At 36.6% G+C, this 23,322-nt stretch overlaps 1 protein-coding gene across 4 annotated transcripts in view; it reads left to right on the forward strand.

The window, feature by feature from the left end:
* Positions 1 to 23,322, forward strand: part of SLC16A1 (solute carrier family 16 member 1) — an 88,638-nt gene that overhangs the window by 53,122 nt on the left and 12,194 nt on the right. For all 4 annotated transcript variants that reach the window (XM_069480820.1, XM_069480818.1, XM_069480819.1 and 1 more), the window contains exon 2: positions 18,474 to 18,734. In XM_069480820.1, coding sequence (XP_069336921.1) covers positions 18,518 to 18,734 — 217 coding nt within the window. In that variant the 5' untranslated portion in view covers positions 18,474 to 18,517. The remainder of the gene's footprint in view (positions 1 to 18,473; positions 18,735 to 23,322) is intronic.

The following is a 23,322-nucleotide window of genomic DNA, read 5'->3' on the forward strand; positions in this document are numbered from 1 at the left end:
TTACCAAAGAAAGGTTCAATTAATCTGTAATCAAAATAAATTTTAGAGTAATAACTTTTCTCAACTTCTTATGTCTGTCCCTCATTCCCATTGTGTTTTCAATTCACTTCATAATGTGCATTCCGATTATGCAGGATTCAGATCTCCGTATAGACGCCTTCATGGCTGTCTGTTTTTGTAGCAGATGAGGACTAGGAAGATGGAACTTGTCTATGGAGAAACTAGTCCAGAAAGTTGTGAATTTTATATGTTCAGCAATTTGTTATTGGATACCTGGCACTATGAGAGACTTAGGATTCAGCAGTGAACAAATTCTAGGACTTGCCTTCCCAGAGTTTATAGTCTAGCTGGAAAACAGATAAATATGTAACTACCACAGCAAGTACTCTTTATAAACAAGTATGGAGTGTTATGATAAAGTAAGTATAGGTTCCTGTAGGAACAAATATTGTGTAGGTATGAGAAGACATCCGAATTAGTATAGAAGCAATCTGGGTAGACCTCTCTGAGGAAATGCTATTTAACCTGAGACTTGAAGGATGAGTAGGAGCTAGCTAGTCAAGGGAGTGATGGGTGGAAAGAGCATTCCACACATGAGTACTGAAAGTATAGTGGAAGTACAGGGTGCAGTGCAAGAGCTGAAAGAATTTCACCAAAGCTAAAGCATAAAGAGGTCAGAAAGAATGAGAAGAGATGGAAATTCAAAAGACAGACAGAAAATGGAGAGCCCTGTAAGTCATTTTAAGGAATCAGGGAAGAGACTAAAAAAATTTAAAGGAACACTCTTGAAGCTTAATTGAAATCAGTTTAAGGATTTTCAGTGGGGCTGGGAATAGCCTGGTCAGAGTTTGCATTTTAGGAACATCACTCTGGATACAGTGTGGAGAACAGGTTAAAGGGAGGCTGTTGGAGTGGTGTGAGACCACAGCGATCCACGAGATGGACAGCAGTGAGAAAATGGAGGAGAAAGGGAAACAGGCAGGATTTGGTGGGGAACCAGAGGAAGACTGGGGAAGCCAGAGGAGTTAAGGATATCACCCAAACTTCTAGCTTGAGCAAATGTGAATTTATTAGGTGGTGTGTGTCTCCCTTGAATCAAAGGGGACACTAGGAGGTTGTGTGACTAGACCAGGGCTGCTCAGTTTGTAAGACTGAGAGACAAAATTCAAATTCATTCGTGTCCTCTGTATTTGTTGGTGACACTGAGAGTGGTGTTTTTTCTTAATTGGTTCCCTTCTAAACAATTTATTATGGAAAATTTCAGAACACAAACAGTTGAGCCACATATTTCAACTCTACCGCTACCTACTTTCCTCAGTCCCTACTGGATTATTGTGAAGCAAATCCTAGATATAATTATTTCATTTGTAAATATTTCAGTATATATCTCTGAAAGATGACTCTCAAGAAAATCATAACCACAATACCATTATCCCACCTTTAGACATTAATATCACCAAATATCCAGTCAATATTCAAATTTTCTTAAGTTATTTTTAAATAATTGGTTGGTTTGATTTGGGATCTAAACAAGGTCATTTGGTTGGATGTCTCTTTTAATATAGAGGGTCCCCTTTCTCTTATTTTCCTCATAATTTATTTTTTGAAGAAATCAGGTCATTTTTCTGCAGTTTCTCTCATTCTGAACTTTGATGAATATGTCCCTTTGGTATAGTTTTAACATGTCCTAGTTTAATATGTCCCTCTATTCCTTTTATTTCCTGTAAATTGGTAGCTAGATTGAATACTTTGAGCAGCTTTGATTTCTGACTGAGGGTGCAGGGGTGGCGGGCAGGTATAACACGCAGGTGGTGGCGTGTGCTTCCTTACGGAGGCCTGTGATGTTTGTCCCTCTTTCTGCTATGTTAACAACCTATTTCCATTATTTCACTAGTGGTTTGCAGATGGAAATAATTTAACTATGCCTTTAATTCTATTCCTGCTTAATTTATTAATTAAAATACCTCTATAAAGAGTACAGTTTGAATAGGAAGGGCAAGTTAAAGTTTATTTATGTGTTTTAATATGATATGGCATATGATTGAGAAACTGTCTTTTTCTAGAAATGTATTTAAATGTATCAAGGTATGTCTTCTGTAAAAGCCACTATTTTAAGTTGTTAAAATGTTTTTAGCACTTGATGTTGACATTTCAAATGGTTTTTAGTATTTGGAATATTTTTAAATTTGTTCTTAAATTGATGGGGTTTCTTTTGGTCTTCTCTTCTTGGAGGGTTTGTCTGTTCCCCCAGCTACTAGGGAATACCTGGTAGAATCACTACTAAATCTAAATCTCTAGCTATAACCAGATTCCAGATTTTAAATTCCCTGAGGACAGGGGTTGACTAATCTTATAGAGGATCTGCTTTTCCAGTTACTTCCTGGGCATTTCAAATTTACTGTATCACTTTTAAAGCTCATCATCTCTGTTCTCAACTTTCCTTCATCCCCCAAACCTAGTCTTTTCTTCTTACTCTACCATTCTTTCAAGTAGCCAGGCTTAAAACCGCTAAGTCATCTTAATACTACCCAGAGTGGGCCCCCTGCCCTACCATATGCAGATAGGTGCCAATCTCTCTCCCCTTTGTTATCTTTTGCTTCCACCCCCATACCCTTTTTTTATTCATATTACTGCTATCTAGTTTAGGCTGTTGTCACAACTAATGCAATGGCCTTTTACCTTCTATCATTGTCACGCCCTTCTCCAGTTTGTCCTACAATGTGCTGCTAGTTCCTGATGATATCATTTCTCTAATAAACTTCTCATGGCTTTCCAGTGTCTACCAAATTAAGTAGTATTTGTGTGGATAAAATTAAGTCTTCCATGATATATGGCTCTAAGTTACCTTATTAAGTTCTGTATGTTACTTTTCCTTTAATTTGCCCTGACAAACTGGCGTTTTCCTCCTGTACTTTTTTTTTTCTTTTGCAGGGAAGGGGGTATTATACAAGATTTTTACAATGGATCAATATGGTGGAAAGACTGGTATAGGTGACATGTTTGGTTCCCAGTGTCATGCAGAGCAGGGATTAAAATGCAGTAACAATCTTCTTATGGAAATGGTAGTTGGTCTTCTGGGGTCACAGTAAACACAGTGATAGGTTGAGTTCACATCCACCACAGTGAGACAGCTGCACCCGCTGCAGAGCAAGATGCAGCTCTGTTGGTTGTTCATGCTACCCTATTGCTAATCACAATTCCTAATATTGTTGAATCTGATTTGATTACAGTGACTTAACCTTTGTATAAAGGAGAATTTCCTCAAAATATACTGGTGTTGTAAGCTGCATATTTGGTCATTGGTTGAAAAATGTCTTCCTTGTGATTTTGCTTTTCCTATACAGATCCTCTGAAGATTATTGAAGGAATACAAGCCTAACACACTGCTCTGGTGTGTTAGACTATTTTGGAGAGTAACAGAGCCTTTATAAGTTGCCTCACTGAGTTTTGAGAACCAAAGCTATGTTTTCACTTTATTAACTTTCTCTTCTGTTCCCCAAGTAGGGTTTTTTAACCTGGGATCTGCATCCCTAAAGGTATATGGAATACAGGGGGGACTGTGAACTTGTTTGGGAAAAAAAATTACATCTTTTCATTAACTTCTAACTAAAATTAAGAATTTCTTTTAACTACAAATGTAGACAACAAACCATAGTTCTATTAGCAGTACCTGTGACTTTGTCACTAATAGAAACCACAATCATATCATAATACAATTGTTGTAGCTATCTTGAAATTAAGCTCATCACTACTTCCAAATTACTGTGGTTAGTAGACCCACTGCTAGATCTTAATTTGTTATTTAAAAAAAAGCACATTATTATTTCCAATTAAACTATTTTGATAGTTCTACCTTTGCATTTTATTTAATACACTTAAAACACGTTATTCTGACAAGGGTTCCATAGGTTTACCAAACTGCCAAAGAAATATGTGGCACCAAAGAGAGGCTAGGGACCCCAGCTCCTAACTCCTTTACTTATGTTCCAGTGTGAGAATGAAGTTAGCCAGAACCCATGGTGGAACATAGACACACAGATTATGATGTCACAGGATTATGTAATCATGATATCATAGGTTAAATAGAATCTTTGGCTATTGACTTACTCTTATTTACTAATCATCATAAATTCTGACCTCACAAATGAGAGGGAATAAAATGTTTGTGTTATGTGCTAAGAGAGAGTAAAATGATTTTCACAAATAAAGGCAGAATAATTTTCCTTTCTATTCAGGATATATATGTTTATGTTTCCAAAAGAGTTCTATTTTAAGTGCTGTAAGTTAAATGGAACAGTGAATGTCTTCATTGACTTGAGGTATTTTCTTGCCCTGTTTGGGTGTATTCACATCAGCAAATGCACATAAAACTGTTTCAAACCTTGTCTTCAACAGCTTAGCGTATTATTAGTGCAGGCCTTTATTTGGCTTAACTGCAATAACCCCTAAAGAGGTCAATGAATCTCAGGTTTGAAATACCTGCCCTGCAGATTAGAAATGTACATCCTTACCTCAGTTTATTGTGGTTGCATAATGCTGTTGTTAGTATTTACTCTGTCACCTAGAAAACTTGATGGAGAGGGAAGGGCAGTAGTTTAATAATTACTATAGTTTACTGGAAAATAAAACACTCATTTGAAAATTGTATGTTTCTAATGAAAGAACCAATAATTATCTTAATGACAACAGTCTAAGACTTATATTGTCAGCAATTAAAAAGACTAAGTTTAACTGTAGTGTATTTTGAGATAATAATGCTGATTTCTTTTTGATAGATCTTTGGTGTCTATGAATGTCTTTTAAAAAGCCCTGCAGTTTGAGAATGGTATATGCAGTTTCTCTTTAGATCCTATAAATTTTTTGCTTTCTACTAAAGAGAGAGAATGGTGGTGAATAATGCTCTTTAATGCCAGACAGGCAGTACTCAATTTTAATATTTTTTTGTGGCTTGTCTGGCACTAGTGAAGCAAACAAGAAAACAAAACAACTTAGTTCCTTATTGGAGATAATGGGGGTCAAAGGTAACATCATAATGAAATTCAGACTCATTTAAGGGGTTTTTATTAAACAATTACTGTTGTGTACAAGAAATTATTAGAGATGAAGAAATATATATATTTTAAAATATGATTTGAAAATTTATGAGAATAAAACTTTAAAATGAAACATTATTATATTACTCTGTTGTCTCTAGTCCTCAAAGATGTTTTTTATATGAAACTAAGTATAATATTAATTATTTATATAAGTGAATAGCTCAACTCAGCTTTTTGCAAGATAAGGAGAAGCTTTCTCTGTTGTTTATCTTTTTCTTAATAAATTGTAATCCACTTATTCTCCCTATTAGGCTTCAGAATACTGGCATTGAAATAGATTCTAGTAGAAATACCACCTATTGTATCCAAGTACTCATTTATATTCAAAGTATTAAATAACATAATGATAAAACTGATAACACACTTGTTTGTAATTTTAATCCAGCTAGTACATTGCTTCTTCAGATTCTGGAACAAGGTAGGTTATATGTTAATAACTTGAAACAGCCCACTTAGATCTTTATTTGTTGACTATATTTTGGGTTGCTGTAGAAAACAGAATATATACAATTATTTATTCCAGGATATAACCTGGAATTCTGCCAAGGAAAACCCATCATTGGTGGACATAACCTCTGACTTCCCTTCTTTATTACTACTCACATTGTTATGTTTTATAAAATGGCACTTTATCTTCTTAATGTTGGTGTGGTTCTTAGTTGAATACATTTGCCACAAAATGCTGTGAAAGAGTGAAAAACTAGGCCCTTTGTTACATTACGGTAGGGAGAAGGAATTGGCAGAATCTTAAGGGCAAGTTGGCACTATGCGCCAAAAACCTTAGCATTTTCCAGAAATTCTATGTCTAAAAATTTATCCAAAATTTCTAATTCACCATAGTAGTGTTTATAAAAGGAAAAAAAAAGAGGAGCAACCTAACTAAGTGTGCCATAGTAATTTTTTAAAGTATGGTACAGCCATAGAGTAGAATACTACTATTCAAAAACAATATTGTAGAACTAGACACATAGAAAAATGTTTCTGATATATATATATATGTGTGTGTGTGTGTGTGTGTGTGTATATATATGTATGTATGTATAAATATATTTTTTTGAGACAGAGTCTCACTCTTTTGCCCTGGCTAGAGTGCCGTGACATCAGCCTAGCTCACAGCAACCTCAAACTCCTGGGCTTAAGCGATCCTACTGCCTCAGCCTCCCAAGTAGCTGGGACTACAGGCATGCGCCAGCATGCCCGGCTAATTTTTTCTATATATATTTTAGTTGTCCAGATAATTTCTTTCTATTTTTTAGTAGAGATAGGGGTCTCACTCTTGCTCAGGCTGGTCTCGAACTCCTGACCTCGAGTGATCCTCCCACCTCGGCCTCTCAGAGTGCTAGGATTACAGGTGTGAGCTACCTCGCCTGGCCTTGTTTCTGATATTAAATAGAAAAACCAGGCTCTTAAACAACATATATATGCACACACACATATATACATATACATACATAAATATCCCATATATATGTTTATACTACTGCATGACTATCCTAGAAGGAGGTCTAAGGCAGTGGTCCCCAACTTTTTTGGCACCAGGGACCAGTTTCATGGAGGACAGTTTTTCCACGGATGGACCGTTGGGGGGATGATTCAAGCGCATTACATTTATTGTGCAGTCAAACCTCTCTGCGAATTATAATCTGTATTTGCAGCAGCTCCCCAGCACTAGCATCACTGCCTCAGCTCCACCTCAGGCGTTAGATTCTCATAAGGAGCACCAAACCTAGATTCCCTCACATGCACGGTTTACAGTAGGATTCCCCCTCCTATGAGAATCTATGGCTGCTGCTGATCTGACAGGAGGCGGAGCTCATGCGGTGATGCAAGCAAAGGGGAGCGGCTGTAAATACACATGAAGCTTCATTAGCTTCCTCCTGCTCACCTCCTGCTGTGCTGCCTGATTCCTGACAGGCCAGGACAGGGATTTGGTGGGGGTCGGTTGGGGACCACAGGTCTAAGGAATTTATATCAAAATGTGAATAACTTATATGAGGATGGTAGAATGACAGGCAAATTTTATTTTTGATTCACACATGTATATCTTCTAAGTTTTCTATGATTAACATGCATAATTTTTCATCTTTTCAAACTTTGCTACTTTGTGTTTTCTTAATAAAAAAGTAATACATGTTCATGGGAACAAGTTGGTCAACGTAGGTATATTGAAAGAAGATATTATCTTCCCCTTTCATCCTCCAGCAATGTAACATCTTATGTGTACTTGTTAGAGCATATTTATTTAGTTTACTTAACTTTTACTTATTTTATTTCTTCCCCAGAATCTAAGCTCCACGAATGCAGGGACCATGTCTGTCTTTGTATACTGCTTTCACTCCAGGCACTCAAATTCTGTTGAGTTGATTGAATGGCAAAAATGTTTAGTGTGTATCCTGATACACTTTTAAAAAAATGATTGTACAGGTCTATGATGTATAATTTTCAGAATCTTAATTTGCAATATTAATTGCAAAAACAAATGGACTTTGATAATTTAGGACACTGACAGTTGATCTTCTTTTGCTGTCATGATCCTAAAATCCTGCCTTTGTATAAATCTATCTTTATTAGCTAATGAAGTACACCCCGTTCTTTATTGCATTAATAAAAACTAACCCTTGTTCTTTGGGATTATAGGGCTCATAAAGAAAGTTATACCATAGTTTGTAGTTGGATAGTAGAAAGGAAGGTTGAAATGTCTAAGGAATGCAGTGTGGTACTTAGGAAATTGTTATGGCTAAGAATAGAGAATTAATTTGCTATTATAAGACTGTTCTTTTCCACCTTGGATGGTATATTTAATTGCTTGTTGGCTTTTTTTTTTTTTTTTTTTTTTCTTTTTGAAGTAGTATTCACTGGTAGCAATGTGAAACTGTTTTCATGCTATGTCTCCTTGGAAGTTTACTTACCTAGAATTGGAGCCATAACCCTAGTAATAAAAGATGCTAACTTGGGTTTCATTGTTGTATTTTGTTCTCATATTTGCTATTTGTCAGATGAAGTAAAAATAGTTACTATTTTTGTAATAGCAAAATTTTAACAGGTATTTCACAATTTTTCATGCAGGCTTGAGATTCAAGTTGAATTATTAAAGAGAGAAATATTTTTTATTAGAATTTGTGCATATAGTTTGTAAATCAGATTTAAAAGTAAGTAGAAGTTTGTTTTCCTTGCTTTGAAAATTGTTGTTTTCACTTTAAAATGCATATTATTTTAGCGGGGCACAGTGGCTCACGTCTGTAATCCCAACAACCCTAGAGGCTGAGGTGGGAGGATTACTTGAGGCCAGGAGTTCAAGACCAGCCTGGACAACATAGCAAGATCCTGTCTCTAAAAAAAATGAAAACTAATTAGCTGGGTATGGTGGTACATACCTATATCCTAGCTACTTGGGAGGCTGAGGTAAGGAGGATCACTTGAGCCCAGGAATTCAAGATTGCATAGAACTACGATCACGCCACTGTACTGTAGCCTGGGCAACAGAAAAAGACCTCACCTCTTAAGTAAATAAATAAAATGCATGTTATTTAATATATGTCAATAATCTTATCTATTCTGTAAGTCTACAAATTGATCACTTACTTTTGAAAGAAATTGCACTGATGTGGGGAGAAGAAGAGGTAAATATTAAAATTAACCCTCAACAGGGAAACCAGAACCCACAATTGATAGTTTCCACATACTTTTATACAATTATAGTCTTTTATACCTCCTCATCTTCCTTGTATAAAATTATGCTTCATTGGTTGAACAGATGCCGTAAGTCATTGTTGTACAAGAGAGTTAAGAATGTTTGATACAGGCCGGGCGTGGTGGCTCACGCCTGTAATCGTAGCACTCTGGGAGGCCGAGGCGGGCGGATCGTTTGAGCTCAGGAGTTCGAGACCAGCCTGAGGAAGAGCGAGACTCCCGTCTCTACTAACAAAAAATAGAAAGAAATTAACTGGACATCTAAAAATATCTATAGAAAAAATTAGGTGGGCATGGTGGTGCATGCCTGTAGTCCCAACTACTCAGGAGGCTGAGGCAGGAGGATCGCTTGAGCCCAGGAGTTTGAGGTTGCTGTGAGCTAGGCTGATGCCATGGCACTCTAGCCTGGGCAGCAGAGGTAAGACTCTGTCTCAAAAAAAAAAAAAAAAAAGAATGTTTGATACAGATTCAGATTATTGAACATGACATTGGCTGAAATTGACAAAAGAAGATTAAATAAGTAAATATACACATGTGTGTATATATTTACTTTAAGTTTGCTTATTAGTTTGCCCACTTGCAAATATGGTCAGCTTCATCAGTTCTCTATGCTACTTTCATCCTCCTCATTTCTAAAACAACTACTGTATAAGAAAATTAGGATTGACATTTGTAAAATTGAGGTCACAATAGTAGCATCATAGGGCTACTGTAGAATATTAAACAAAGTCAAGTTAATTTAATTGGAATTATACATCGACATAGGCCCAGTAAAGAAGAAATATAAGTGAAAATTGACTCTTACATGGGCATACTGTATATTAATGAAATTTAGTTGAGGTAGCAAATAGAAAGTCAGAATTTTCCATTTATTTATCATTTGTTGAAATAGCTTTCCTGGCTTTGTTCATAGTACAGCAAAAGTAGCTTTAACTGCTGAAATATGGATTGCCAGGAAGCCATCTAGGAAAACTTAAACTAATTTCACCAAACAAGCTAGGAATATTTATAATGCACATGATTTGGTGGTAGCACTAAATTCCATTCTTTGGCAGTTTCTCAAGGCTAGTTCTTTATGTCCACATGCCTTCATGTTACTTGCAACTTTGTGTTTCTGCCTTTTAAAAAAAGTTCAGCCTTGAGGCTTACTTGTCTTAGCTGAGCAAATCTAGCTGGAGTAATATTTAGCAAAGATCCTTCACAGAAAGTCATTGACAAGGTAAAAAAGTGTTGTACTTGAACAATATGTACATAAGACTGCAGTGCACAGAGAGAGGTGTCAGGCTGGGAATTAAGGGATATTAATTGTTTATGCTGGAGAAACCCTCCTCTCAACCTCCAATACCTCCTTCTGTCTTACTTCAGGTGGTGAAAGGGCCCTGAGATCTAACAACCACCCTTTCTTTCATCACATATCCTGTAGCACATGATATATTTACTTGAAACAGAGCAGGGCTTTTCTAGATCACAGTAGAAATGAGGACAGTTACAAAAGTTAGCTTTCATCTGTTTTGTGGTGCTCTAGACTCCTGAGAGATGTGCATTCTGAGCTTTCTTGGTAAAAACTTTGAACAAATTCCTGATTTTGGATAAAGAATGCATTCCAAGAATACATACGGTATTTAGGACTGTGAGAAAATGTGAGAACTATAGGGAATAAACCTGATAACCCAAAAACTCTTAAAGGAAAAGAAATTATTATTTTGAATTATTGCATGTTCTTTTAACTGACTAAAAATAGTAAATCTGATATCCTTGATCAAAATTATTTTATTAAGTGAAAGGATTATATATACATTTTTATCAAAGTATAAAATATGTATAGTTTAAGTAGAACTCTCCCACCATCCTTTCCTGTATACATACGCAGGAGCTTTTTCTGTAGTTAATAAATCCATGTTATATGGAAGAATTTACTGTAGCACTTGAAAAATATTGCTTAACCCACAGAGATCCTGATTCAGTTGAATGCACCAAGATGATATGCAATCTGAATAAACCACTAGGTATCAATTTAGTCACTTTTGTGATCAAATAGAATTAATGACTTAAAACAGCCATTCTCAGGCTGGGCACACATGGTGGCACATGCCTGTAATCCCGCACTTGGGGAGGCTGAGGCAGGAGGATCGCTTCAGGCCAGGAGTTAAGAGGCCAGCCCGGGCAACATAGTGAGACCCCCATCTCTACAAAAAATTTTAAAAATTTAAAAATTAGCTGGGCGTGGTGTCACATTCCTGTAATCTGGGCTACTGGGGGTGGGGTGGAGAGGTGTGGCAGAATGCTTAAGCCCAGGAGTTCGAGGCTATGATCAGGCCACTGTACTCCAATCTGGGTGATGGAATAAGACACTCTCTCTACTAAATACATACATACATAAAAACAAACCATTTTCAAAGTGTAGTTTGTGGACCCCTCAAGGACCTCAAGACTCTATCAGGTTTGGGATCCTTAGCTTCTTCTACCTTGTAACTAATCATTAAGAAACTATCGCTTATGAAGTTTTAGTGTAGTATCAAAGCAGAATATCCTCAATTATCTGAAAAAGGCTATTAAAATACTCCCTTTCCAACTGCATTTCTGTTTAAGTTTGCCTTAGACCAAATACTTTGAGATTTGCTGGTTAATTGGGGGAGTTGGGGGGATGGAGGGAGCATGAAAGTGAGTTTGTTTAGAACAAAAAGAAATAATAAATCACTCATTTTAAAAAGCTGACACAGTAAACAACATAAAAACCTAGGAAAATAAGATGATTTTATGAATTTGACATGTCTCTAATATTTTTATCCCATGATGTTTGCATACTGTCGTCTTTTTAAACTGTTTTATTTAGGTATGGTTGACACACAAAAACCTGTGGATATTTAATGTATACAACTTGATGTGTTTGGAGATAAGTGTACACCTGTGAAATCATCATCACTATAAATGCCATAAACTTATTACCTCCAAAAGTTTCCTCTCACCTCCTTTGTTCTTTTGGTGGTTTGTTTTGTTCTGTTTTTTTGTCTTGTGTTAAGAGAACATAAGTCTACACTCTTACCAAATTTTTAAGAATTCAATACAATAGGTTAATAGTAGGCCCTATGTGGTATAGTATATCTCCAGAACTTATTATTATTGCATTACAGAAACTCTGTGCCCTTTAACCAAAACCTTCCCATTTCCCTTCTCCCTAGCCCCTGGCAATCACCATTCTACTCTCTGCTTCTATGATTATTTTAGATTACACATATGAGATCATTCAGTGTTTGTTTTTCTGGGTCTGGCTTACTACACTGAACAAATGTCCTCCAGGTCATCCATGTTGTCAAAAGTGGCAGGATTTCCTTCATTCTTAAGGCCAAATATTAATAATATTCCACTATATGTATGTGCTACATTTTCTTAATCCATTCATCTGTAGATGGACATTTAGGTTGTGTGTATGTCTTGGCTATTGTGAATAATGCTGCAAAGACCATCAGAATGCAGATATCTCTTTGAGATCCAGATTTCAGTTCCTCTGGATATGTACCCCATAGTATGACTACTGAATCGAATGGTAGTTTTATTTTTAATTTTTGAGGAATCTCCATATTTTCCATAGCAGCTGCACCAGTTTATATTCCCACCAACAGTGTATAAGAGTTCCCCTTTCTCTGCATCCTCACCAGCACTTGTTGTGACATCCACTGTCTTAAAAAAGAAATACACATTCTATTTATTGGTAGGATGATCCGACCATGTAAATAACTAAAAACTGGAAATTATTAACTAAAATATTTACATTTTCAGGGATTATAAATATGAGTTAAAAGCAAGTTCTACAATCAATTTTCATATACAGTATTCTAAAAGATAAACCTAAAATCCTTCTTTAAGCATTCTAGTTAGCAAGTTGTTAATCTCTCTTAAAAAGATAATATATTTAACTTACTGTAACATGGGTATGATTTTCCCTGAATGACAGGGTATGTACACAGGCAGTTGGAAATTTGTAGAGACAAGTTTACATTTTTTTTTAATTTTCTTTACTGCAGTTTGATCAAAATTATGCATTTGTAATTGCTGAGTGTTTGGCTAGCCACTTCCATTAGTTATATTTCTACTTTCACTGGTACTTTCTGTTTGATTTTTTTATTTTCATTTCTTCACTGTTTTCAGTTTCAAAGTGGAAAAGAAGGCAAAAGAAGGTAAAATTTCCTAGACCTTGAATCTTGAAAGTTAACTTGGGACAGGTGGTTCTGTAAGCCATGAAGCTGGAGTAGGACTAATTTTAAAGAGCAGGAAGAGGTTAGCTATTTTAGCAGCAAAAGCTTCAGTAAATCAGCCTTTCTGGATTTGAATGTTTCCATGTGAATTTGAAACCTAAAACTAGTTTATACTTGGTAACGGATTCTTTTAAGATTGTTGATTTTAGATACTTTCTGCCTCTTAAATTCACAAACTGGCCGTTGTCATTTTAGGAAATGACAGTGGCTTTGTTTTAAATGTTGAGGGGGACAGTGTAGGGAACATAATGAATACTGTTTCCAAGGGCTTTTGTAGCTCTTCTCTTCTGGAGTAAGGCCAGGACATGGGGGGGTATAGAGCACAACTTTGGCTTTCCAGATTAGTTGACTAGCACAATTCCTGAGAGTTATAAGAAAAGGAGAAAGATCAGAAAATCTAGAAGGTGATTCTTGTCATCACCATCATTACCAAGAAAAATTAGGGTTATTGTTTCCTGTTATCCCTTATGAAGTGAATTGAGAACTTTTCTCATCAACCTATCGCTTTGTTTTTTAATCCCCTCATCACTTTTAGGCAATAATGGCTAAGCTGATAGGAAGGCTACTGTGCACACTGTTAGGATTAAAATCTTAAACTTTAGTCCCTTTTAGCCTCTGGACTTTAGCATACAAAGAATGTGTGTGCTCTCTTTTCTCAATGAGACTGAATACTGTGAAAGGGAGCCTGCTCTCGTAATTTACTTTTTGAATGGGCTCTTCTGTTTATAGCTGAGACTTGCTATAAAGTTTAAAAGGAAATAATATGCTTAATGATATTACTGATTTTTTTTCCTATTATGTACCATCAGAATTTTTAAGTAAACAGAGATAACCATTTATCAGATGGTGGCAGAATTGTGTTGAATCTTTGTCTGGTTTTCTGAAGTGTTCTTTTTTTCAAAATTATTTTGAATACTCTTATTTCTTACACTTCCTTCTTATTTTTCCATTTAAGTCTTTTTAAAGCTTCTTGAAGTTTTAGATCTAATTTTGATACTATGGAATGAGGTATTGTTAACTTGATGAGGCAAGTCTTAGTGACTAAAAATTTTAACTGCTTTAATTGGGACAAATCATAGCTGGCAGCTAAGCTCAAAGTTTAATCACGTCCAGCACGTATTAGCTGGTCCAGTCAGAGCTTGATGTGTTAAACAGCTCTACTGTCTGTCTGTGGGTGTCGTTCTGTATGTGTAAATATTCTGCGATGAATTAATCTTTTTAGTGGTTTTTTGATTGAAAACTTTCAAATGTTCTCTTTTCAGACTTTAGATGAAGGAAAAACTCACAAAATTCATGCATGGAGAAATTCTATTTAACATAATTTTAGAATCCAGGCTGTTTCCATTAGCAGAACTGAACTGTTAAATGGCTTTTTATCGTATTCATTCCAGTAAAAGTTTTAGGAAGCCTTCACTTGCAAATATTTTTATCTTACCCGAATTGTAGGACAAAAATCTTTACTCTTTAAGCTGGATTATATTTTTGAGGAAATTATTCTCCGCATCCTCAGAGTGAGATGTAATCTTAACTTAAAATCATCTTCTCTCCTGAGAATGGATGCCTGAGATGTTCTACTTCTCCCTTTCCAACTTGCCTTATCCAAAAGACCTTCCTCCCCACTACAGAAGAAAGCGGTATCTCTCATTCATCCCATTTCTTCCTGTGTGTGGTTCACTGCCCCAGGCAACCGGGGCCCCAAAGGACGGGAAAATTAAGAGTCCCATGACAGAAATCCAAAGAGGGATTAGGTCAGAAATATTGGAGAGGGCATGACCTTATTCCATTTGGACCGCAAACTTCTGCCTTCTCGGTTAGAATTAGTATTAGAATAATGAGATGATTATCACAGAGATGTATATCAACACACTATTTCAATTAAAATGAAAGGTGATTTTGTTTGACAGAAATCTATTTTACTTGATTGGTTTGAACATAAGGACTGGCCAATTACGTTATATGGTAGGTATTTTTCATAAATTGAATCAGTTTAATCTTTAGCACCAAACACAGCTAAGGAGAGAGCCAGAAGAAACCATCCACAGTGAATTACAGAGAAACAAAAGGATGGAAAACATAGAAGAGTAAGAAAGTAGATACCATGGGAAGGTTTCAACCCACATCCAAGTGGAGTCTCAGGAGTGAAAGAGACAATGGGGAAGAAGCAATATTTGAAGATATAGTAGCTCAGAATTTTTCAAGATTGATGAGAAGTCTGTTTTGTCGGCATGATTATCTGTTAGTGCTGTAATCTGTATTTTCTAAATAGTTGCTTTTTAAGATATTTCTTGTTTCCTCAAACTGAGAATTCATATTATTTATCAAATCTGTAATATCCCTGGCCATTAACCCTTGAAAATTGCCTCCTCTTCACTCTCTATTCTCTTCTTACAAAGTCCCATTAGATAAACATCAGATCCTCCCATTCTAAAACCTTTTCTCTCATAGCTTCAGCATGAAGCATTCCCTTTCCGCTGAATTCTGCCTAATTTCTTCAGACCTATTCCTCAGGTTTACTGATTCTCTATCCAGCCACATCCAATCTGCTACTTAACCTGTTACTAATTTCATTAACTGTACTTTTCATTTCTAGAAGTTCTGTTTCAAATTGACTAATCTTTTTTGATTGTATCTTGGTATTTTTCTGATGTTTTAAATGCCTTGTTTCATGCCTGTAGTCATTTAAATATTCATATTCCAATATCTATAGTCCTTGAGTATCTAATCTGACTGTGTTAGATTGGCTTTACTCATGGCCTTTGTCTGTGGGAAATCTGTGCTAGCAAAATCAAACATGATGTATCTCTGGAAGAACAACAAAGGTTTCCCATAGATAGTCTGCCAAGCATGAGATCCCAACTGGCCTGTAGTCATGAATGCTCACAAGAGAGAGTCTTCCATCTTCTTTGCTGCCTTTTCTTTGTCTTCTTCCTCTTTCTTTTAACCGTGCAGATAAAGACAGAGAAATTTGCCTACTGTCTCCTTTTACTTCTGTGTTGTCTCCTTGTGTCACAGAATAAATTTTATCCCCCTTATCACTGTCCTTGAACTTTTTTGTATTTTATCAGCCTTAGTGAGATATAATTTATATACAGTAGAATTCACCAATTTTAAATGTACAGCTTGATGAATAACTACTATCATCATAATGATAATAGAGCATTTCCTTCACCCAAAAGTCCTCTCATGCGCCTTTGCAGTCAGTCTCCTCTTCCAAACCGCTGGTGGCCGCTGATCTGTTTTCTCTCATCCAAGTACTAACCAGGCCTGACCCTGCTTAGCTTCTGAGATCAGATGAGATCCAGCACATTCTCATCTCTGGCCTGTATTTATTGCTGTAATATAATCTGAGTGAAAGTAACCTGAAATGGACATGCTAATATACAGTATGAATTTTAATATAGGGTGGAAGTTGGGTTAAATAAAGGAGAGCTTCATGAGAAAACAGGTAAGCTACCACCAAACACTCACTCCCATCTGCCCCTTATTAATAATCTAACAGAAAGTTTCATTTTCTAACCATGCTATTTATTAGTACTAGGTAACTTCAAGAAAAAAGAGATAATTTTTTATTTCAAACTACCATCTTTTGATATCATAATTCAAATTTGTGAATTTTAACTGTATTGGTTAGTTGTCTTTCTTGTCATAATGGAGAAAAATACCTTGAATCTAAGTAATTAGGTAAAAGGAAACTTTTCTGAGGCAGTTCTCCAGCCCATTAAATGAGAATCTTATGTGTTTAGAATTATCTTCTATTTTGTAAATTGCTACATACCTAGTGAGTCAGGTACCTATTTCATAATACTTTAATTCAGCCATAAATAAGAAAAAGTAAAAAGAAAATAAGTATTGAAGAAAGGGGAAGAACTTATAATGGCTATATTAAAACCTGACATGTTTATGTGTTACATGAATTTTGCAAGTAGATAAGTCAGGTGAGGCATTTAGTTACCTACAGTAAGTTGAGGAATTGTGATATTGACTGCCAAAACAAATAGGCTTAGTCAAAATACAAAGGCTACATTTACTGAAAAGAATTTATTTCAGTTGTGGTTTCCTAAATGGTGAGAATCTATTTTCATTTAAGCTACAGAAAAATTACAGGCAATATCATGACTCAAAGACTTTTTATGGATAATGTCTTTAGAAGATAACGTCTATTAGACAAGTAACATTGAAAAACAATTCATTTACTTGAGATCTAGGTGTAAAGGTATGGAGGAAAAAAAACACTTTTCTTCTCTTACACAGTTAACACTCAACATATCACAGAACACTATGGGACAAGATGGGTGGGGTCTCCCCACCCCCGCACACCAAGCAATTCTCCAACAGACACCAAATTGGATGTATCCAATAATTCAACACAGTTCTGACCTTATCCATCTGGGGTTAGAGTCAGATCCTACATTAAGGGCTCAGTTCCACATGACTGCCCACCCCCTTCACACACCAATCACAAGTGGTAGGTTGTTACCTATACTTCTGACTGACCAGCTATAAATTGGGATTCCTGCTACCCACTCTTTGGATTTGATTAATTTGCTAGGAAGGCTCACAGAACTCGGGGGAAATACAGTTTACCAGTTTATTATAAAGGATACATATGAATAGCCAGCTGAAGAGGTACATAGGGTGAGATTTGAAAGGGTCCCCAAGTACAGGAGCTTCTGCCCCTATGGAGTTAGAGTGTACCAGCCTCCCTGCACATGGATTCAATTGGTTCAAGGGTTGTTTTCTTTTTTGCTTTTTGTTTTGTTTTGTTTTTGAGATGGAGTCTCACTGTGTTGCCTGGGCTACAGTGCAGTGGCATCATCATAGCTCACAGCAACCTAAAACTCGTATGCCCCAGTGATCCTCCTGTCTTCACTTCCTGAGTAGCTGGGACTACAGACATGCATGGCTACGCCCGGCTAATTTTTCTGTTTTTTGTAGAGACAGGGTCTTGCTCTTGCTCAGGCTAGTCTCAAACTCCTGGCCTCAAGCGATCCTCCTGCCTTGGCCACCTCACCCAGCCCTGTTCAAGAGTTTTTATAGAGCTTAATTTCCAGCTACCACCACCCGCTTCCTGGAGATTGGTAGATGGGGCTGAAAGTTTCCATCCTCTAATTACTTGGTCCTTCTAGTGACTGAAACTATCTAGGGGCCTTACCTGAAGTCAACCTCTTTAGCATAAACTCAAGTGTGATGAAACGGCTTGTTATGAACAAAAGACACTTCTATCACTCAGGAAACTCTGAGGGTTTTAGAAGTTCTGTGCAAAAACCAAATATTATAAAAAAAAGATGCTCCTATCACCTTTATCACTCAGGAAATTATAAGGGATTTAGGAGCTCTGTGCCAAGAATTGGAGATGAAGACCAAAAAATATGTATTTGTTACTTCACAAACGGGTTTTTGTGCTGATATACTATTTGAATTTTATATCTTTCAGATATTTGGATTTGAACTGCATTTTGGAATTCATCTACACTTAAAATGCCACCGGCAATTGGAGGTCCAGTTGGATACACCCCTCCAGATGGAGGCTGGGGGTGGGCAGTGGTAGTTGGAGCTTTCATTTCCATCGGCTTCTCTTATGCATTTCCCAAATCTATTACTGTCTTCTTCAAAGAGATTGAAGGTATATTCCATGCCACCACCAGCGAAGTGTCATGGATATCCTCCATCATGTTGGCTGTTATGTATGGTGGAGGTAAGCACCCATTAAAGCCTGCTATTTTAATTTTCATTAAGCAGCCAGAATCTCTGTATTATATAACTTTTAAAAAAAACTTATTCAGTGAGATGTTTTGAGTGTTATTTCTCAAAGTTTTGTGTTCAGAGTCATATTTTTCATTTTTGATACCAATGGCAACTCTTGCTGTTTGTTCCACTATAGTATTCCAAAACAGAGATGAGAGATGTGAGGAGCCCTGATTTGCTTCAACTTAAGTATCATTGAGCTGAAAGAACTCTCATAAAAATGATGTGTGCACAACTAGTTTTTCTTGCTCTCTGCTAGACTCTTGAAATGTAAACATAAATATAGATTTTTAAAAATTGATATTGGAAGAATTAAAATAAATCAGGCTAACTAAATAGCATAGTTCAGAGTCTCAGGTAAAATCTTTATATGCTGTTAAAAATTAAAGAACTGAGTAAAACCTCCCCCCTGTTCCTTGTGATTTTGTGAGTCCTAAAAGCATTTCAGCTGCACTCTAAACTTAAGTTTTTCATTTTATTTTATTTTATTTTATTTTATTTTGAGACAGAGTCTCACTCTGTTGCCTAGGCTAGAGTGCCGTGGCATCAGCCTAGCTCACAGCAACCTCAAACTCCTGGGCTCAAGGGATCCTACTGCCTCAGCCTCCCAAGTAGCTGGGACTACAGGCATGCACCACCATGCCTGGCTAATTTTTTCTATATATGTTTAGTTGTCCAGTTAATTTCTTTCTATGTTTTTTTTAGTAGAGACGGGGTCTCGCTTTTGCTCAGGCTGGTCTTGAACTCCTGACCTCGAGCAATCCTCCGCCTGGTCTTCCCAGAGTGCTAGGATTACAGGTGTGAGCCCCCACTCCCGGCCTTAAACTTAAGTTTTATCATTTATTTCCCTTCTGTTTCTTTGGCATGTTGTTGAAGAAAATGTAAAGAGTAAGTTGCTCACTTAACATCACTTAAAATACTGTTTGTTTCACCTTGGGATATCAAACCACAATTGAACATGTAAAAGTCAAATCTTATAATACTATTTTTTTTTTTTTTTGGTGAGACAGAGTCTAACTTTGTTGCCCAAGGTAGAGTGCAATGGCATGATCATAGCTCACTGCAACCGCAAACTCCTGGGCTCAGGCGATCCCCCTGCCTCAGTCTCCCATGTAGCTGGGACTGCAGGCATGTGCACCACCACACCTAGCTAATTTTTTCTATATTTGGTAGATAGAGACAGAGTCTCGCTCTTGTTTAGGCTGGTCTCAGACTCCTGAGCTCAAATGATCCTCCTGCTCAGCCTCCCAGAGTGCTAGGATTACAGGCGTGAGCCACTACACCTGGCCATCCTATCATAATACTTAAAATATTAATATATAGTTGAGTAGTTCAGAGATTCCAAAGCCAAGCGTATTCATTTACTGGGATTGTCAGTTTCTCATGTTGCTTATTTAGCCAAGCTTTCACTTCCATTAATCTTGTTTTTGGTGGCAGTTTTGTACTTCAGATTATTCTCATATGTAGCTCTTTAATAGCTAATATAAGGATTCTGCATTTCTACTCTAAATAACTTAGCTTTAGGCTACTAAGCTTCAACCAATATTTTTTGAGCCCTATTAATATATTCAGCACTGGGCTAGGTGTTATGAGTGATAGAAAACACTGATTCTGATCCCTTCCTTTAAGAAGTTTATTATCCTTTTGAGACAATAATATAAACTCATGAAATAGGAATAAGTAGTTGAAATCATAATTAAACATAATTAAATTGCAGAGAAGAAACATAACTGGTTCCTTTGGAGAGAGAAACTGGCTGGCTGAGAACAGGAATGGGAAGACTTATTTTTTCTACTGTATATCTTTTTGTGCCTTTTACATTTTGAACATAGGCCTGTTTTGTCTATTAAATGCATTTTTAAAGAACCTAAGTGCTAAATTTCAGTATTTTTTTGATAGGTTCAGAGAAATCGTAAGAGACTTGGGACATTATCTAGATTCTCAGAGCCAGTAATTTTGCAGGCTTTGAACTCCAATCTGCCGGGATTTCTAATCAGGTTTTGACTATGATGGCTTGAAGAAATTGGTATGAGAGGTAGTCCAGGTGCTCAGTGTATCTTTTTTTTTTTTTTGAGATATAGTCTCACTCTGTTTCCGCGGCTAGAGTGTAGTGGCATCATCATAGCTCACTCCAACCTCAAAGTCTTGAGCTCAAGTGATCCTTCTGCCTCAGCCTCCCAAGTAGCTGGGACTACAGGCCTACATTACCACGCCCGGCTAAGTTGGTCTATTTTTGGTAGAGACAGGGTCTCGCTCTTGCTCAGGCTGGTCTCGAACTCCTGACCTGAAGCGATCCTCCCACCTTGTCCTCCCAGACTGCTAGGATTACAAGCCTGGGCCACCACACCTGGCTTCAGTGTGTCATTAAGCTAACTACAAACCAGAGAGTCACATGTTGCAATTTGGTGCCACCAAAGAGCTTGAGAGCCATTTGAGTTTTGCATCAAAAGTAAGTGATGTCAGTTGTGCTAATTGCACATGACACTTTCCTTAGGGGAAATAGTTCCTTCTTTGTCCTTACTCAGTGAGATAACTAGCACATTTCTCTGAGTTTGTGTTACAATAGGCCTATAAACAGTACCCTTTATATTTTTAATGGTAGCTAATTAGGGCCATTCTTCCAGAAATAACTCTAAAAGACAAATTGCCTATCATGAACCTTGTTGCAGAATTTTTACTAAATGGGTTATTTTGTTTTGATTGTCTTCTAAGTAGTATGTCCCCTAGGAATTTTCATCACTTTTACAATTGTCATAATCCTTTAACTTATAGACCACACTCTGAACACTAATATGTTTTGAGCTATGATTGGTTTCATTTTCTTTATTAGTGCTTTGGATCAGAGCTACATAACTGATGATTGTTAGTGTATATTTTTGGGGAAGGAGAAATTAATTGCCTACTTTTGGTTTGTTTTTCCTTTTTTTTTTTTAAACATGAAAGTATAAATGTACATATTTTTAGTTCCACAGTGGTCATCTTAACACTCCTGGTTTGAAATTTCAAATATTGCAACATTTACAGCATTAACTTCTATTAATACATCAGAGTCAACAGTGTGACAGTATTGATCTTTGTAATTCTGACGGTACAAAATCTCATGACTAATTTATATGGAAATATTTCATAAATATTCTTTAGCTATTCAGTTCTTTCATCTTATACACGCTATAAAATCAAATTATTTTCAAATCAGCTGTGACCTAATATTTTCATAAAGTGACTATCTTAGTCTGTTCAGGCTGCTGTAACAAAGTACCTTACACTGGGTAATTTATAAACTGGGTAATTTATAAACAACAGAAATTTATTGCTCACATTGGAGGCCGAGAAGTTCAAGATCCAATTGCCAGCAGATTGACTGACTGGTAAGGGTTCATTCCTCATAGATGGTACTTTCTGTCTGTGTCCTCATATGGCATAAGGGAAGAAAAATTCCTTCAAGCTTCTTTTATAAGAGCACTGATATCATTCATGAGGGCCCTGCCCTCATGATCTAATCACCCCCTAAAGTCCCTACCTCTTAATACTGTTAATGTGGGGGTTAGGTTTCAACATGTGAATTTTGGAGGGATAGAACCATTCAGACCATAGCAGTGACTTAGAAGGTAGCAAATGAAAACTGCATTATGCACATCCTGGTTTGAGCCTGAAGTCTCTTTTGGCAGCCAGTTCTTGATCTAACACCTTGGAGAGACTGGGTCCTCTGAAATACATGGGTAAATCAGAAGCCTTAATTCCTTCTTACATGCTCATTGTATGTATGTATACATACATATATCTATGTCAGTCTATACCTATATAGATGCAGGGAGAAAGAGAGTACATGAAAGCAAATGCACATACCCTAGTATCATCATCCCTGCCAATATTTATTGAGGACCTACTAAACACTTCACAGATGTTAGTTCATTTTTATTCTTCAAACCACCGTATGAAGTAGATTAATAATAACCTCTGAGGAACAAAGAGAAGAGAGTAGTATAATCATAATTTGAATTAGGATTCCCTGGGGTGAGAACCTGTCCTTTTAATATTAGTACACCATACTGCAACTCTGAATAGTAATACTAGAATATAAGTAACTGTAGAATTCTGCATAGTGTTTATGGAAATAGAATATGTCAACATATGATCATTAGTGTATTCTAAAAATGTACATTCAATATGTATTTTTAAAAATTGACTCACTGTCTTTGGATAAGACTTACTTAAAATTAAGATTTATAAATTTGGGACCAGGCATGGTGGCTCGTGCCTGCTGTAATCCTAGCACTCTGGGAGGCCGAGGCAGGAGGATTGCTTGAGTTTAAGAGTTTGAGACTAGACTAGTTCTACTAAAAATAGAAAAAATTAGCTGGGCGTGGTAGCACACACCTGTAGTCCCAGCTACTCAGGAGGTTGAGGCAGGAGGATTGCTTGAGCCCAGGAGTTTTAGCTTACAATGAGCTAGGCTGACGCCACTGCACTCTAGCCAGGGCAACAGAGTGAGACTCTGTCTCAAAAAAAAAAAAAAAAAGATTTATAAATTTGGAAAA

The sequence above is a fragment of the Eulemur rufifrons genome, chromosome 8, assembly GCF_041146395.1.
Source record: "Eulemur rufifrons isolate Redbay chromosome 8, OSU_ERuf_1, whole genome shotgun sequence".
NCBI classification, from domain to species: Eukaryota; Metazoa; Chordata; class Mammalia; order Primates; family Lemuridae; genus Eulemur; species Eulemur rufifrons.